The following is an 18,036-nucleotide window of genomic DNA, read 5'->3' as shown; positions in this document are numbered from 1 at the left end:
TATTGTAAAGAAAGGCTTTTATTGAGCTAGTATTATTTAATGAAGATGGGCAGCAATTTTAATACAATCTTCTTTTCCAAGACCTTTGACAGACCTTAGGCCCAATTTTCCACCTTTATGTCTAGGAAAGTGCAAGTAAAACACTTTTGAGGACATGAAAAACACAAGCTTGTTGTTAAGGTGTATCAGTAGCCAGGGAAATCCGCCGTGCCCCTTTCAGGGTCATCTAACTAAGGCATGGAGAAAGAAACTGCCTCAAGCCAGCTTCTATCACCTCTGCAGGGAAGGTGGCCATGCAAACCAGGACATGGTTCAAAGTGAAAAAGAGTGTGGTTAATAATCACGCCAGAACACCAGATATAAGAGGTAAGGGCAAGTCAGCATTCTGTACATCGCTTCTCCCTTCAATTTGGAAAACTCAGTGCAGTAGGGTTTTGCACTGATCGTTTCACAAGACAGCTAGGAGGAAAGCCTGTGTGCTCTGGAAAATGCATATCTTGTGTGTTTACCCTTTTAAAGGTAACTATACTTCGAAACAGGTGAACTGCAGAAAATTAACAAAGACTTCTCTTTTTACCATGTTTACCTTTTTAAGAATTTCACACATTTCCGGCCAGGCGCGGTGGCTCACGCCTGTAATCCCAGCACTTTGGGAGGCTGAGGAGGGTGGATCACCTGAGGTCAGAAGTTCAAGACCAGCCTGGTCAACACTGAAACCCCGTCTCTACTAAGTATACAAAAATTAGCTGGGTGTTGTGGCGGACGCCTGTAATCCCAGCTACTTAGGAGGCTGAGGCAGGAGAATTGCTTGAACCTGGGAGGCAGAGGTTGCAGTGAACTGAGATGGCGCTATAGCGCTCCAGCCTGGGCAACAAGAGCGGAAGTTCGTTCCAAAAAAAAAAAAAAAAAGAATTTTATGCATTTCCTAGGGCATACATGCAAAAGCCTTCACATTTACCCCTTTTTAAAAGAGCTATTTCTCAAACTTATATGTGTACAGTTCAGTAGTGTTAAGTACAATCACACTTGTTTTGCAACAGATCTCTAGAATTCTTGCAACACAAGCTCTGTACCCACTAAATACAAATTCACCCTCTCCCCTTCTCCCAACCCTTGGCAACCACCTTTCTACTTTCTATTGTATGATTTTGACTACTTTGGACACTTCACATGGAGGAATCATACAGTATTTGTTCTTTTGTGGCTGGCTTATTTCACTTGGCATAATGCCTTCAAGGTTCATCCACATTGTACATTTGACAGCATTTCTTTCTTTTCAAAGGCTGAATAATATTCCATTGAACGTATATACCACATTTTCTTTATCCATTCATCAGTTGATGGACATTTGGGATGCTTCCAGAACCTCTTGGCTATTGTGAATAATGCTGCTATGAACATGGGTGTACAGATATCTCTTTGAGATCCCGCTTTGGTGGTAATTCTCATGGTAATTCTGTTTTCAGTTCTTTGGGGAACCCGTGTACTGTTTTCCATGACCACCATTTTCCATGACCACCATTTTCCATGACCACCATTTTCCATGACCACCAACAGTGCGCAAGGGTTTCAGCTTCTCTGCATTCTCCCCAATACTTATTTTTTTTTGTTCTTCTGATAGTGGCCAGCATGATGGGCGTGAGATGATAACTCATTGTGATTTTGATTTATATTTCCCTAATAATTAGCAATGTTGAGCATATTTTCATGTTCTTATTGACCATTTGTATGCCTTCTTTGGAGAAATGTCTGTGCAAGTCCTTTGCCCATTTTTAAAAATTGAGTTATTTGGTTTTCTTGTTGTTGAGTTATAGAAGTTCCTCATATATTCTGGATTTGGGGTCCTTATAAGATCTATGATTTGCAATTATTTTCTCTCATTCTAGAGCTTGCCTTTTCATTTTGTTGATTGCTTCCTTTGACACACAGAAATTTTTAAGTTTGATGTAGTCCCATTTCCTTCCTAACCATCTTAAGTGTACAGTCAGTAGTGTTAAGTATATTCATCCAACCCTATCTTGCAGACCAGATGACAAACATATTAATGAAAGAACTACTACCAGTCATTGATGCAACACTGAGTCTGAACATAGGCTTAGACGCATTTGGAAACATTCCAAGATATTTATAAGCAAGAGACACGGGGGCATGAATTCCTCAGAATATGTAGAATTATCTAGATTTTAGCCTATCTGACAAGTTTCTCTCCCTATTACCATAACAAAAGTTTTTTAAAGCACTGTATAAACTGAGAGATTTTAGTTAATCACCTGCCTTGCAAAGAACCTTGACTAATGAGTAAATAAAGTTCAGACAGTTGTAAAGTGAAGACCGGATAGCTCTTTCACTGTAGAAAACATTATCATTATATACTATGTAACAGTGTGCAAATAATACAAAATAATATTATAAACCATAGGCTATTAGATTACTAGTCCTTTGAAAAATATTTCTGGAAATGTACAATGAAAGAATTCTAAGTTCTAGGCACTGTAAGCATCTTTTCTCTTCTCTTCTCTTCTCTTTTTTATTAGACACGGAGTCTCACTCTGTCACCCAGGCTAGAGAGCAGTGGTGCGATCTTGGCTCACTGCAACCACCACCTCCCGGGTTCAAGCGGTTCTCCAGCCTCAGCTTCCCGAGTAGCTGGCATTACAGGTGCCCACCACCATGCCTGGCTAATTTTTTTTATTTTTAGTAGTGACAGGGTTTCATCATGTTGGCCAGGCTGGTCTCGAACTCCTGACCTCAAGTGATCTTCCCGCCTCAGCCTCCCAAAGTGCTGGATTACAGGTGTGAGCCACTGTGCCCAGCCAAGCATTTTCTTTAAAATATTCTGCATATATTTCCTATATGATCAGACTTTTAAGTAAAATATCTGATCTTCGGAAATGCAAAGGGATTTCTGGGTATAGGAAAAGTCTTATTTTCTTATAATTACAAAATATATTTTCTACATCATAAATCGATAGTAAGCGTATCATGTCCTTGTAACAACTAAACACTGGGGCACATATAATATACTGATTGATAAGCCCTTATGAAAGAATACACATTCATGTTATAAAATAAAATACATCTAAAACCATGGCCAATGTTCAGCCAGGAAGTGCCAGTCTGGGCCAACAGGCTGTTTCTGAAAGGCCTGAGTTCTGGTCAGTGTCTGTGCCTTACTTTTGATTATAATCCCTACATATAGTGCTATAGAACCACTAATGGATAAACATAAAAAAGATAGCTCAAAAATGTCAGACATAAAAAGATATTACAAGCTGGGCCAGGTGGCCAGCACCTGTAGCCCCAGCTACTCCAGAGGCTAAGGCAGGAGGACTGCTTGAGCCTAGGAGTTCAAGGCTGCAGTGAGCTATCACTGGGCCACTGCACTCTAGCCTGGGCAACAGAGCAAGACCTAGTCTCTTAAAGAAAAAAAAAAGAAAAAAAGAAAAAAAAAAGGCATTACAATTACCAGCAGGTAGCTGCAAGAGAAACTTGTGTCTCTTAGCTGGTACCGAATCACTTTCCTCAAAGACTGATGAAGCACTCTCATGCTAAGAAATGCTCATCTGTAAATATTATCAAATGCAGGCACTTAGAATAGTCTAGTTAACAATTTTTAGTAAGCTAGTATATATTATAGCAAAAGCAAAATACTGCCTAGATATGAACGTTTTACGGGGTTGCTTGGCTGGTCGCCGGCTTGGATTTCGCTCGTACATTCAGCACATAATCATGCCGGAAGGATGAACGGACAGTGCGATTCATCAGTGGCTGAAGAGGGCGGAAGTTGTCCACCATTCTTTTCTCCTTCTCCCCTTCAGAAGTGAAAAGCAGGGTTCGAAATTGCTCAAGCTAGAAATAGAAACAGAAAGCATAAATAATTTCAATAGAAAACTTGCTTTACCTCGTGAATAAATTACTTTCATTTTTACAACTCTGAGCATTCCTTGCAAATTAGATACAGAAGGAGAAGTTATTTCTGGGTAAGAATGCCTTCACCACTTGACAGGGAATAAAATGCCCAGTGGTGGTGGTGATCCTGATGGTGGTCCTGTGGGGAGGAGAGCAGCAGGAGGTGATGAAACCAGGAGGGCCCTTGGGATCCAAAGACTTGGGGCAAAGGCCCTGTCCCCACATATTATCCATTTACCAAGGATGATGAGTTAATTCATCTCTTTCATTCTCAAGAACCTCCTCTTTAAATAAGCAAAAGAGCCAGCTTACAGAATGAGAAAGGAAAGGTCTGATGCATATACTAACAACACCAAAAAAAGTGGGTTTATAAAACAATTTAACTGAATCATTAACATAAAATAAGTATTACTGATTGCTCACTGCACCTGGGTATTGTGGGCAAAGCAATGCATATTGATGTCTGTATTTTTTCCTTTCCTTTTTTTTTTTAAGACAAAGTCTTACTCTGTCACCCAGGCTAGAGTGCAGTGGTGTGATCATGGTTCACTGTAGGCTCAACCTCTGGGACTCAGGTGATCTCCCACCTCAGCCTCCCAACTAGCTGGGATTATAGGCACATGCCGCCACACCCAGCTAATTTTTAAATTTTTTGTAGAGACAGGGTCTCTCTATGTTGCCCAGGCTGGTCTTGAACTCCTGGCCTCAAGTGATCCTCCCACCTAGGTCTCCCAAAGTGCTGGGATTACAGGTGTGAGCCACCACACCAGGCTGCATGTAGGTGTCTTAACTGGAGACAGGATTCTCTATGCTGGTGCTGTCCAATAGAACTTTCTGCAATGATGGAAATGTCCTCTGCATGGTCCATTACGGTAGTCACAAGCCACATATGGCTACTGGGCACTTGAAATGTGGCCAGTGTAACTGAGGAACTGAATTTTACTTTTAATGTACTTATATTTAAATGTAAATGGTTACATGTGTCCAGTGGTTACAATATTAGACAATATAGCTCAATGCAAAAGGAGCAACCCAGAATATCAACGGCTTGTTCTCTGATGTAGCAGCAGTATCGACCAGTAGCCCCTTGGTTTCAGACCCAACTGTGTTATGACATACTTTACTTAGGCTGGGCGTGGTGGCCTACACCTGTAATCCCAGCACTTTGGGAGGCCAAGGCAGGTGGATCACCTGAGGTCAGAAGTTCAAGACCAGCCTGACCAACATGATGAAACCCTGTCTCTACTAAAATTATAAAATTAGCCAGTCGTGGTGGCGCATGCCTGTAATCCCAGCTACTGAGCCCAGGAGGCGGAGGTTGCAGTGAGCTGAGATCGCGCCACTGGATTCCCACCTGGGCAAAAAGAGCAAAACTGCATGTCAAAAAAAAAAAAAAAAAAAAAGGAAATATTTTACTTCAGGCCAGCAGGAAAATCCATTCACATTCCCCTCATTCAAACTGAGAAGACAGCCTGGGGCACAGTAGACAAGCAAGTGAAGAGTCATTTGCAACAAAGGCTTCAGGGCAAATAGAGCTGAAGAGGCAGAACTAGGACTGAAAACAAGCAATGTTTATCATACAGCGGCAAATCACACAAAAGCCCTCACTAATTAGGAAGCTGTACAAGCAGTTAATGTTTCTTTTTATTCAGCTAATTGCAGAAGATTAGAAATAGTCTAAGTATCAAAGATAAATGACATCTATCTATGAAATGAACTAGTATACAGTCCTTGAAAATACCGAAGATGTTCATTATCTATAAAATGTTCCATGCGGCTGCGTGCGGTGGCTCATGCCTGTAATCCCAGCACTTTGGGAGGCTGAGGCGGGTGGATCAGGAGTTTCAGATCAGCCTGGCCAACATAGTGAAACCCCATCTCTATTAAAAATACAAAAAATTAGCTGGGCATGGTGGTGGGTGCCTGTAATCCCAGCTACTCGGGAGGCTGAGGCAGGAGAATTGCTTGAACCCGGGAGGCAGAGGTTACAGTGAGCCGAGATCACATCACTACACTCCAGCCCAGGCAACAGCTAGAGATTGTCTTTAAAAAAAAAAAAAAAATGTTCCAGGCATCACTGAGTGAAAAGAGCAGCAAAATGGTATGTACAGAATGATTCCATTTTCATACAAAAATTGTGTATATTTATATAGATAAAAGAGCAGAAGGACTTATGTGCATCTGGATAGACAAGAGACCAGAAGGATTTCCCCAAACAATGATAGTGGTAAAATTATAGGCAACTAGAATAATATTATAGATGACAGCTAGCATTGTTTTCCTTACTAAATTTTCAGTGTTACCATAAGTTTTATATTAAATTACATTCTGGAAGTAGCTAGTACAGTTAGACCAGAAAATACAAAATAAAATTTTAAATTATATAATTGAAAAATAAATTTTAAAATTTCGTTGAAATTGTATTTACAAAGTCCTCACATGGGCCACTGACCCTCTGATGTATTTACTTTGTTTTTCAATGTTATGTCCATTTGTTTTTCTAGAATGAAAATAAGTTGAGGAAATATGTCAATTTTTTAATCCAAAGAATAGAAACAGACTAAATGTACAGGCCACAAAGCCTATACATTTGCAGGCATAAAAGGATTTTCCTATGCTTATCCTAGTACTTCTATGGTGGTATATATCCAGAATGTATTCTTGTGTAAGGTCTGCATGGTGGATCCAATTTTTTCCCCCAAATGCCTGCTCAATTGTTCCTCAACAGCATTTACCGAATACTCTATCTTTCCTGCCAACTGAGTTGAGATGCTATATTTATCATAAAATAAATTCTCATATGTATTTGGACATATTTCTGAAATTATTATTTTCTTCCTGTGATGGTTAATTTTATGTGTCAACTTGATTGGGCCATGGGATGCACAGACAGGTTAAATACTATGCCTACGTATGTCTATGAAGGTGTTTCTGGAGGAGACTAGGATTTGAATTGGTGGACTGAGTAAAGAGAATGGCCCTCCCCAAAGTGGATGGGAATCATCCAATAAATTGAGGGTCTGAATAGAACAAAAAGGCAGAGGAAGGTTGAATTTGCTCTGGTTGCTTGAGCTAGAACATCAATTGTCTCCTTTCTTCGGAGCTCCTGGTTCTCAGGCTTTCAGACCAAGATAGAAATCTACATTATCAGCTCTCCAGTTCTCAGGCCTTTGAACTACACCACTGTCTTTCCTGGGTCTCCAGCTTGCAGATGGCAGATTGTAAGACTTCTTAGTCTCCATAATCACATGGCCAATACCTTATGATAAAACTTTATCTATCTTTTTCTTTATTTATCTTTATAGGGTTATTATATAACCTATAATAATCTATATTTAACCTTTATAGGGTTATTTATCTAACTTTATCAACTTTGTCTTTTTTAATTTTTTTAAATCTTTATCTATATTTGGTATGGTTTGGCCCTGTGTCCCTACCCAAATCCCACGTTCAATTATAATCCCCCTGTGTCAGGGGAGGCGATCATGGAGGTGGATTTCCTCCTCACTGTTCTCATGATAGTGAAAGAGTTCTCACGAGATCTGATGGTTTAAAAGTGTGTGGCACTTCCCCCATCTCTCTCTCTCTCTCCTGCCACCATGTGAAGAAGGTCCTTGCTTCCCTTTTGCCTTCCGCCATGATTTTAAGTTTCCTGAGGCCTCCCAGTCATGCTTCCTGTTAAGCCTGTGGAACTATGAGTCAATTAAACATCCTTTCTTCATAAATTACCCAGTCTCAGGTAGTTCTTTATAGCGGTGTGAAAATGGACTAATACAATATCTATCCTATTGGTTCTGTTTCTATGGAGAATGCTAATATACTTCCCTCGATAGATCTCTTTATCCATGTGCCAGTAACATGCTATTTAATTATTGAGGCTTTATAACCTTGCGAGTCTAATTATCCCGTATTTTTCTAGAATTTTCCCTGGCTATTTATGTGTTTGTCTTTATTCATGAGTTTAGAAATAGCATATCGATTTAAAAATCCTACTGGCATGTTTATTGGGAACACATTAAATTTATGGTGAATAAACAAGTCATGGAGAATGACAACTTAGGTTGTAATTTATGACAAAAAAGGTGTCTTTATGTCTTTTGATCCTATAATGTGTTAACTTTATTAATTCAAGCCTTCTTTTGTATCCTCCAGGAACATTTTAAGTTTTCTTATTAACTTTCCTTGTTAAAATTATTCCAAAGTATTTTATATTTTTGTTTCCATTATAAATAGGGGCCCTTCTTACATTATATCTTTATATCATATCTTTTAACTGATTGTGATTTATGTATGTCAAATGTATTGATTTCTAGAAATTAATATTGTATTCCACTGATTACCAAATTATCTCTGATTTTTGTAGTAGTTTTTTATTGTTTCTCTAATTTATTTTTTATTTTCCGGTCTAACTGCACTGGCTACTTCCAGAATGAATAACTTAATATAAAACTTAATACGGTAACAATCCTTTCCATTCAAAACCTATTATTTGCTTTTGAACTGAGATCAATCCCTTTTATCAAGATAGGGAAGTCTCTATTCAGCTCTGTTTTATTAAAAATTTTCAAAAACGGAATGGTGATTTTTACAAATGTCTTTTTAACTTCCCTGGAAATGATAATATGATTTTTCTATTTAGATCCACTGATAGAATGAATTATATTAATATCATTCTTAACAATGAACCATTCTCGTATTACTGGAGTAAAAGCTACTTGGACAAAGTGTCTATTTCTTCTGATGAATCTGCTGGATTCTGTTTCTAATACTTTCTTTTTAGCTTTTTTTTTCTTTTATATTCTTTAGAGGGGGTTCCAATCTTTGGTGAGTGTTGGTATCAGTTATGCTGGCTTCATAAAAAGAATTTGGAAGCTTTTTCTCTTATGGAAATGCTTTGTAATCAATAAAAATCCCATAAAACAAGTATGAGTAAATATTATTGTAGTTTAGTTACATTATACATTATACAGGATTTTGAGTGTTTGCATAGTAACTACTACTTAGGCTTAGTTTCTAAGGGAAAAATAGAACCCAAGTTCAAAAAACAAACTTACATTAAAGTTTCTGGACAAACACTGTTGAATTCTATATTTATTCTGAGATTCTATAGTAGAATTCCCTTAAGGATTTTAAAGACTTTTGAACACATTCATTTCCAGCCTTCACTCTTTCCTTTAAAAGGGTCTTGATTTTGTAGAGTTTAATATTTATATATAAAATACACAAGGCATAAGAAGACATATGTAATTGTCAAATATAGATGTAAAAAGCTTATGTTCTTCTGTGTTTTAACTCTTCTCTCTAGTTAATTTGAAACATCCCCAAATTCATGTCCAAACTGAGACAAGACGTTGGTACACTTCAATAGAAATGTATAAGCATTACAAGATGTTAAAACTGATGCCACAGTCTGAGCCCAGCCTTGTTTTAAATGGGCAGACAAGGATTTCCTTAGATTGAAATTGTGGAGAGAACGTACCTGATCGTGATCAACCTCTACTGGTTGCTTCTTAATGATCCAGGTGACAGACTCGGAGAGGGGTGGGGTAGTCAGAGACCCTGAGTAGGTCCAGTAATCTGGGCAGGTAGGCATCAGGCAGGAAGGGTCAAATGACCCAAATTCCACAAGGGTGTCCTGGCCAAGAGAAGAGATAACTGAGTCATTATTTAGTGGTGAAAACCACTCAGGAATCGGACGACGAGGTGATGGTTCTCAGGGAGTATCTGGAGATCAGCAGTGGTCCAGAGGAGCTCCGGGCCTTTCTGGGCAGCTTCCTGAAGAATCGCTGCTTAGGATGGAATCATGTCCAGGCTTTGTTTCTGCAATTAACTGTGTATTTTTTATATTCCACAGTAGGAAAACAGCCAAAACCATTTGATCTCTCAATTCTAGTGAGGTTACATCAGGTAGTCTCCTCTGAGTTTTGTTGAGAGGTTTCAGACAGCGGCCATTGCATAAAGAAGGAGGCTTTGCATTTTCAAGAGAGGCTAACTGAGACTTGTCCTTTTAGGAAGAAATGCAGATCAGGAGGAGCCAGAAACCTGGACTGAAAGGAAAGAGAGGGAAAAAAGAGGAAAATGGAGAGGAGAGGAGAAGAGAGGAGAGGGAAAGAGGTAGGGACCAGAAGGAGAGAGTGGGGGATGGGGGGAGATAATATATGGGCTTCCAGAGAGGAAAGGAGAGGGAAAGAGGTGGGGACCAGAGGGATACAGTGGGGGATGAGAGGGAGAAGGAGAATATATGGGCCTCCACAGAGCAGCCCTTTGAGATTCTGAATATTGAAGAATTAATATTGGGGGACTAGACAAAGGCATCCGACCTGAAGGATGTGGGTCACTGTTCTTTCCAGCTGGACAAGGCAAGTTTCTGTAGAACTGCTCTCTGCTCCCTGCCTGTGGGATGGCAGTTACAGACAAGAAGGCTGCTCTGGGTGTGTTTATAAGGCCTTAGAAGGATCTGGTGTCAGGAACAGAGGAGGGGACAGCAATATGTTCCTGAGTCCCCAAGTCCTCAGTGGCACCGCGGCAAAACCAAAAAGCTCACTGCCTACCCACAGAATCATGACTTCTGTCCCCTGGAATCATAAATGACAGTTTTCTTCTAAGGCTGAATACAGTTCACGTAATTAAACTTCCCAATTCAAAGTGCCTTGGTAATGTCTCCACTCTGAGACTGAAACATAAAAGTACATTTCAAGTAATTATGGAAAACAAATAGTACCTTATGCTTTATTGACGGCAAAGTATCCACTAATTTCTGTAGCTCTTTATGATGTTTGCCTAGCTAAAGAACAACAAATAAGAAAATATTACAAACAATGGACATCTCACTGTAGAAACTAACAGAATGTGAATTAAAATTAACTAACTGGTGATTACATAAAAACAAACTGCATGACTGAAATTACACTTAAACTTGTAATTTATAATTTTATAAACATTACTGAATTAAATTAGAGAACACATGAGCAGGCTGTTTGCTGACAAGGTCAGCATGCCTGCAGAGAAAGGTGCCCCCTGCTTCGTTTAAGTTCTTAAATTGGAATTAAAATTAAATAAAATGAAAAATGGTTCCACAATTGCAGTAGACACATTTCAAGTGCTCAATTGCCACATGTGGCTTGTGACCACTCTATTGGGCTGTGCATTTTTATACCATTCAAAATATATTCTTTTTTTGGTGGTGCAGGGGATGGAGTCTCTCTCTGTTGCCCAGGCCAGAGTGCAGTGGCACAATCTTGGCTTACTGCAGCCTCCACCTCCCAGGCTCAAGTGATCCTCCTGCCTCAGCCTCCCGAGTAGCTGGGATTATAGGTGCGCACCACCATGCCCGGCTAATTTTTGTATTTTTAGTAGAAATAGAATTTCCCCATGGAAACCAGGCTGGTCTCTAACTCCTGACCTCAAGTGATCTGCCTGCCTCAGCCTCCCAAAGTGCTGGGATTACAGGCATAAGCCACTGTGTCTGGGCCTAAAATATATTCTTAACAATCCTGTATTTCTTTCTTTTTTTTTTGGGGGGGGGGGGATAGAGTCTCACTCTGTCACCAGGCTGGAGTGCAGTGATGCAATCTCAGCTCACTGCAACCTCCGTCTCCAAGGTTCAAGTGATTCTCCTTGCCTCAGCCTCCCAAGTAGCTGGGATTACAGGCGCCCATCACCACACCTGGCTAATTTTTTTGTATTTTTAGTAGAGATGGGTTTTCACTATGTTGGCCAGGCTGGTCTCAAACTCCTGACCTCGTGATCCACCTGCCTCGGCCTCCCAAAGTGCTGGGATTACAGGGGTGAGCTGCCACGCCTGGTCGTACAATCCTGTATTTCAATCACTATTTATCTTACCAATGTATGGATCCCAATATTCTTAAAGTAAATAACAATATTATAATGTTCTATCTTTCCATTCTAGAATACAACACATCATTTAAAGTTGGTGAAATTTTTTACCTTTAAAAATACTCCTATCACGGCCAAACCATTTTCTTCCAGTGCTGCATCCTCAAAGTTTTCAAATTTGACTGCATTCCAATGCACTAAGTGCAGCTGAAACACCATGGAAAGAGGGTTAACCCATGACTGCACAGACTCTCTCCAGAATAAACCCACAGCCTCAGTCAACCTACGACATTTAAACACATTTCTTCACCCAAAGTAAAGCCACCAAGAAAACCATATGACAACATGGTGCAAGATGAGACAGAAACAAAGATCAGGGAGAAATTTAGGCAAGAGCAGCAATTAATATTATTTTAGAATGAAGGGATTTATTTGGGGAGAAAAATAGAAAATTCATATAACAAAGTGACACTTCAGTGAGCAATCAACATCTGTCCAGTCCCATCTTGAGTTGCATGAAATACCAATATTCAAAATCCACTTGCATCTACAGGAGGGACGACGTTTATATTGAGAGAAATAGATCCTCCATATGGAAATTACGCAGGAGTTAAAGACAAACTTTTTCTTCAAGGAATAACCATTTAAAATGTGCTTTTAGGCTGGGTGTGGTGGCTCACACCTGTAATCTCAGCATTTTGGGAGGCCAAGGTGGGAGAATCACTTGAACCCAGGAGTTTGAGACCAGCCTGGACAACATAGCGAAACCTTGTCTCTACCAAAATATTTAAAAATTAGCAGGGCAGGCCAGGCGCGGTGGCTCACGCCTGTAATCCCAGCACTTTGGGAGGCTGAGGCGGGTGGATTACGAGGTCAGGAAATCGAGACCAGCCTGGCTAACACGGTGAAACCCTGTGTCTACTAAAAATACGAAAAATTAGCCAGGCGTGGTGGTGGGCACCTGTAGTTCCAGCTACTCGGGAGGCTGAGGCAGGAGAATGGCGTGAACCCAGGAGGCGGAGCTCGCAGTGAGCTGAGATTATGCCACTGCACTCCAGCCTGGGCGACAGAGCGAGACTCCGTCTCAAAAAAAAAAAAAAAAAAAAAAAAATTAGCAGGGCATGGTGGTGTGCGCCTGTTGTCTGAGGTGGGAGGATTGCTTAAGGTTGAGGCTGCAGTGAACCATGATTGTGCCACTGCACTCCAGCCTGGGTGACAGAGTGAGACCCTGTCTCACAAAACAAAATAAAATGAAACAAATATAAAATAAATTTTTAAACGTGCTTTTATTTTTACATAACATTTACAACTGAATTAGGAAAAAAGTTGTAAGAAGAAATTCTATTTCCTTAAAATCTCCCTTTATTTCCCTATAAATTATTCCTCATCCACCAGTTATGAATGCATTATCACCCAGCCTCCCAAGTGAGACACCACAAAATCATGGTTAACTTTGCCTTCTCCTATCCTGAAGAGAACCCCACCTTCAAGTCCTGTTGCTTTAATTTCCGAAACGCTTGATAAATCTTGCTCCTTTTCTCTATTTCTATTGCCACAGCCTTCATTTAGGCTCCCACCACCGCAAACTTGCATTAATTCGACCTGTGGCTCCACAATGTTCCCTGGGTTATTACTCTGGGCTACTATTTGAGTCCACCTTCGAATTCCAGAAGAATTCAGTTTCAGGATCTTAAGGTTCATTTCAACTATATTATTTGAGATGAGAGAAGTTAACATGTTTACATGTCTTAGCTGAGAATGATCAAAACTGCCTGAGAAAGCTATTTAGCATTTATAGGAATCACCTGATTCTTTCTGCTAATTTCTTACAACTAAAAGTTCAGAATTATCCCTACTTCTCTACAGTTGTCACTGTTCCTGACCTTCTCAACATACCTCTGCTGGGAAGCATTTGCTGTCCACGGTGTGCTCAGAACCCCAGGCATCGATGGCCCCCCAGTGAAAATGGAACTGCTTCAATCGGTAGTTGTGTTCCAGGGGTCCTCCCTTGATCACTAAAATGGCACATCCAACAATTCAGAGAAGAGTTATTTGTGCAGTGGGGAAATGTGGGTGAAAGGCCAAATCTCCAGTGGACCCTCCACGTGAACTGTGTTAAATGGATTATACTGAATTATATACAAGTGATTATAAATTTGATTTTCATGAAGTCAATGCACGTATAAGGAGAAGACCAAATAACATAAAGATTTAACTACATAACAAGCTACAAACAATTGTTAAAGGCCAATTCTTGACTTAATTTTATATCCTATATTATTGTGTCCAGTTTTCTTTTGTGTGCAATAAAATGCAAATTTCTCTCAGCATATTTATCCAACATGACTTTATAATACTGAAATATGGGGATAAAGGGATCCTTCTTTTTGTATGCACAGACACTTTGTTTTTCAATTTTTTAAGATACTAGTGTTGCTTTCCCTTTCATTGAAATGGAATAGGAAATTTGCAAGTCAAAAACGATCACCTTGGAGATGTTGGTCAAAAGGTACAAAGTTTCAGTTAGGAAGAATATGTTTTCAAGATTTATTGCACAGCATGGTGACCATACTTGATAATAATGTATTGCACATTTCAAAATTACTAAAAGAGTAACCGTAGATTTTCTCACTACAAAAAAAAATGGTAAGCATGTGAGGTGATGAATATTTTCATTGCTTGATATAATCATTCCACCATGCATACATATATCAAAAGATTACATTGTACCTGGTAAATATATACAAATATGTCAACTGAAAAAACACACTGGCCCGGCCTGGTGGCTCACACCTGCAATCCCAGCACTTTGGGAGGCTGAGGTGGGTGGCTCATCTGAGGTCAGGAATTTGAGACCAGCCTGGCCAACATGGTGAAACCCCATCTCTACTAAAAATACAAAAAAAAAAAAAAATTAGCTGGGCGTGGTGGCCCATGCCTGTAGTCCCAGCTACTCAGGTGGCTGAGGCACAAGAATCACTTGAACCCAGGAGGCGGAGGTTGTGATGAGCCGAGATCGTGCCACTACACACCAGCCTGAGTGACAGACCGAGACTCTGTCTCAAACACACACACACACACACACACACACACACACACACACACACACACACACACATTACCAATATATTATAGGCAAAATATTGACAAGTGTTTTTTTTGTTTGTTTTTTTTGAAATGGGGTCTTACTCTGTCGCCCAGGCTGGAGTGCAGTGGCACAATGTCAGTTCACTGCAACCTCTTCCTCCTGGGCTCAAGCCATTCTCCTACCTCAGTCTCCTGAGTAGCTGGGACTACAGGCGTGCACCACCATGCCAGGCTAATTTTTTTTTTTTTTTTGTAGAAATGGTGTTTTGCCATGTTGCTCAGGCTTGTCTCGAACTCCTAAGCTCAAGAGATCCACCCATCTCAGCCTCCCAGAGTGCTGGGATTACAGGCGGTTGCGCCACTGCACCTGACCCAGATAAGACGTTTTTGGCTGGGCGCAGTGGCTGATGCCTGTAATCCCAGCTGTCAAGCAGCTGTCAGGCTAGTTAATTGGGATGTCACTGGTAACCTCAGCAAGATTAAAGGAAAAAGGTGGGGTTGGGTGGGGCAGATGAATGCAGGAAATAAGGAAATATAGTCATCAAGAAATGGGGCAGGCCCAGCAGTGGCTCACACCTATAATCCTAGCACTCTGGGAGGCCAAGGTGGGAGGATCACTTGAGGCCAGGAGTTTGAGACCAGCCTGAAAAACATAGTGAGACCCAGTCTCTACAGAAAAAAAGGAAAGAAACCAAGAAATGGGGTAGGTAGACAGAAGATAGTGAATTGGAAAGCAGAGCAGTCATAACACATAACAAATAAATATATACTTATGTATTTCAGGTTGATATTTTCTTCTTTTATTTTTTTATTTTTTTGAGACAGAGTCTCACTCTGTTGCCCAGGCTGGAGTGCAGTGGCACAATCTCGCCTCACTGCAACCTCCAACTCCCAGGTTCAAGTGATTCTCCTGCCTCAGCCTCCCTGAGAAGCTGGAATTACAGATGTGTGCCACTATGCCCGACTAATTTTTGTATTTTGGTAGAGAAGGGGTTTCACCATGTTGGTCATGATGGTCTCAAACTCCTGACCTCAAGCAATCCACCCACCTCGGCCTCCCAAAGCACTGGGATTACAGGCATGAGCCACCATGCTTGGCCTGATATTTTAATCTTTCCATGCTCTGAGAAAGGATTAAACTTGTAAAAAATTACATGACAAATATAAAACATTCAGCAGAGAGTCTGGCTGGTAGTAAGCAATCTGTAATATTCACTCCCTCCTTTTGCTTTTCAACGTGAAAGAGAAGGAGCTGACACAGAAAGGGATGGTGAAGAGAAAGGAAATACATAGAACCCATACAGATAAAAGCAAATGCAGGAAATGGACACGAGGAATGCTTCTGGGGTGATGGAAATGTTTTAAAATTTGATTATAGTGATGGTTGCACAACTCTTGTAAATTTCCTTTAAAAATCATTCAATTGTATGTGTGTTTTAAACTGCGTACATGTGTTTTAAACTGTGTATGTGTGTTTTAAACTGTGTACATGTGTTTTAAAGTAAATGTAGGACCAAAACAGGGAAGGAGAACTTAAAATGTTTGTGAAAGCATTCTTACTAGGTTCACTGGCACTGCCCCAGAGGAGTGTAAAGTCAGGGAGGCAGGATGAAGCAGGATGGAGCAGGAAGCACCCTGAGGAGGAGAACAAAGGCACTCACCTCTCCATCTCTTTAATGCCTGTAGACAGTGCCAATAAGAGGAATTCCAGAGGACATGATAATTGACAGGGATCATCCAGGGATAATTTAGTGCCCTTCCCCACAGTATTTCCACTCTCTTATATGCACTCATTCAAATCAGTAACAGTGTCCTACTCAGGGGAACCAAATACTAAATAACGCCCAGCAGAGGACTGCGGTATGAGATGTTCACATACCTTCTCTTATAATCCTATTAAGGTAGGTCATGTTGTCCTCTTTTTCATTCCAGAGTTTAGTAATTTGAGTCTTCTGTCTTTTATTTTTCTCTTGGTCTCCCCCAATTAAAAGTTTGTCAACTTTGTTTATCTTCCCAAAGAACCAACTTTTGATTTCATTGATCTCTGCTCGTTCTTTATTATGTCCTTCTCTCTACTTGCTTTTGGGTTTAGTTTGTTCTTCTTTTTCTAGTTTCTTAAGGTGGAAAGCTGAGATACTGACTTGAGAAAGTTCTTCTCTATTATAGGCATTTTCATCTATAAATTTCCCTCTAAGCACTGCTTTAGCTGCATCCCAAAAGGACTGGTATGATGTTTTTGTCACATACCTTCCCCAGCTCCTTTTCCTTGCATTTTATTCCAATCCTCATAAAGCACACTGTGGCAGCATCTCTTAGGGTTTTTTCTTTGAAATTTATAGACATCGATATTTATTAGGTTTTTACTTTTCTAGAATTGTTTCTTGCCTTTCTTTGTTTCTAGAATGTCTTTGCTTTCTTTCACTTTTTATTTTTTATGTTCATTCACTCTTTTTTTCCTCTTTGCATGCTATTGATTTGCAACAACATGGAGAAATAGCAATGAAGAATAAGCAGGAAATAAGAGGCAGTCACTGAAAGGTGGAGAGAGAGAGAGAGAGAGAAAGTTAGGCAATTACTAAAAATTGATGCTATCTTAAAGAAAATAATTATTAAAGCATAATTTAAAAGGGCTATCAGTTTTAGTTCTTTCCAACCAAACAAGAAAAATATTAGCAAACTCTCTACAATTTTTCTTGCATATTTTGTAAGTGTGTGATTGACACACCTAGGGAAGACATGGTCAAGGGGTGAATTAGTCGGTTGGGTTTGTAGGTATCTAAAAAGAAGCTATTATGACGAAAACGTGGATGACTTGCCATCTCAGATTACTCATGCAAATGGGTAGATAAGAATTCTTGAGGCCTGGATCGGTAGCTCACACCTGTAATCCAAGCACTTTGGGAGGCCGAGGTGGGAGGATCACTTGATCTCAGGAATCCAAGACCAGTCTGGGCAACACAGTGAAACTCCATCTCTACAAAAAATACAAAAATTAGCCGGGGCCAGGCACAGTGGCTCACGCCTATAATCTCAGCACTTTGGGAGGCCAAGGTGGGCAGATCACTTGAGGTCAGGAGTTTGAGACCAGCCGGGCCAACATGGTGAAATCCGTCTCTACTAAAATACAAAAATTAGCCGGGCATGATGGCATGTGCCTGTAATCCCAGCTACTCAGGAGGCTGAGGTGGGGGAATTGCTTGAACC

The 18,036-nt window shown here is 40.2% G+C and overlaps 1 protein-coding gene across 12 annotated transcripts in view; it reads right to left on the bottom strand.

Moving 5' to 3' along the window:
- The window catches only part of CA5B (carbonic anhydrase 5B), a 112,872-nt gene continuing 94,836 nt past the window's right edge, over nucleotides 1–18,036 (bottom strand). For 6 of the 12 annotated variants that reach the window (XM_065538218.1, XM_065538217.1, XM_065538215.1 and 3 more), the window contains 6 exons: nucleotides 17,714–17,806; nucleotides 13,642–13,760; nucleotides 11,857–11,952; nucleotides 10,631–10,693; nucleotides 9,389–9,544; nucleotides 1–3,849 (listed from right to left, as the gene is read on the bottom strand). In XM_065538218.1, the coding sequence (XP_065394290.1) occupies nucleotides 3,670–3,849; nucleotides 9,389–9,544; nucleotides 10,631–10,693; nucleotides 11,857–11,952; nucleotides 13,642–13,760; nucleotides 17,714–17,806 (707 nt within the window). In that variant the 3' untranslated portion in view covers nucleotides 1–3,669. Of the gene's footprint in view, nucleotides 3,850–9,388; nucleotides 9,545–10,630; nucleotides 10,694–11,856; nucleotides 11,953–13,641; nucleotides 13,761–16,711; nucleotides 17,364–17,713; nucleotides 17,807–18,036 lie in introns of all 12 variants that reach the window. The other 6 variants (XM_074029069.1, XM_074029070.1, XM_074029068.1 and 3 more) reach the window with 3 other exon arrangements.

The sequence above is a fragment of the Macaca fascicularis genome, chromosome X (assembly GCF_037993035.2).
Source record: "Macaca fascicularis isolate 582-1 chromosome X, T2T-MFA8v1.1".
NCBI lineage: Eukaryota > Metazoa > Chordata > Mammalia > Primates > Cercopithecidae > Macaca > Macaca fascicularis.
The sequence above is the reverse complement of the archived record's forward strand: the minus strand, read 5'-3'. Positions and strand labels throughout refer to the sequence as shown.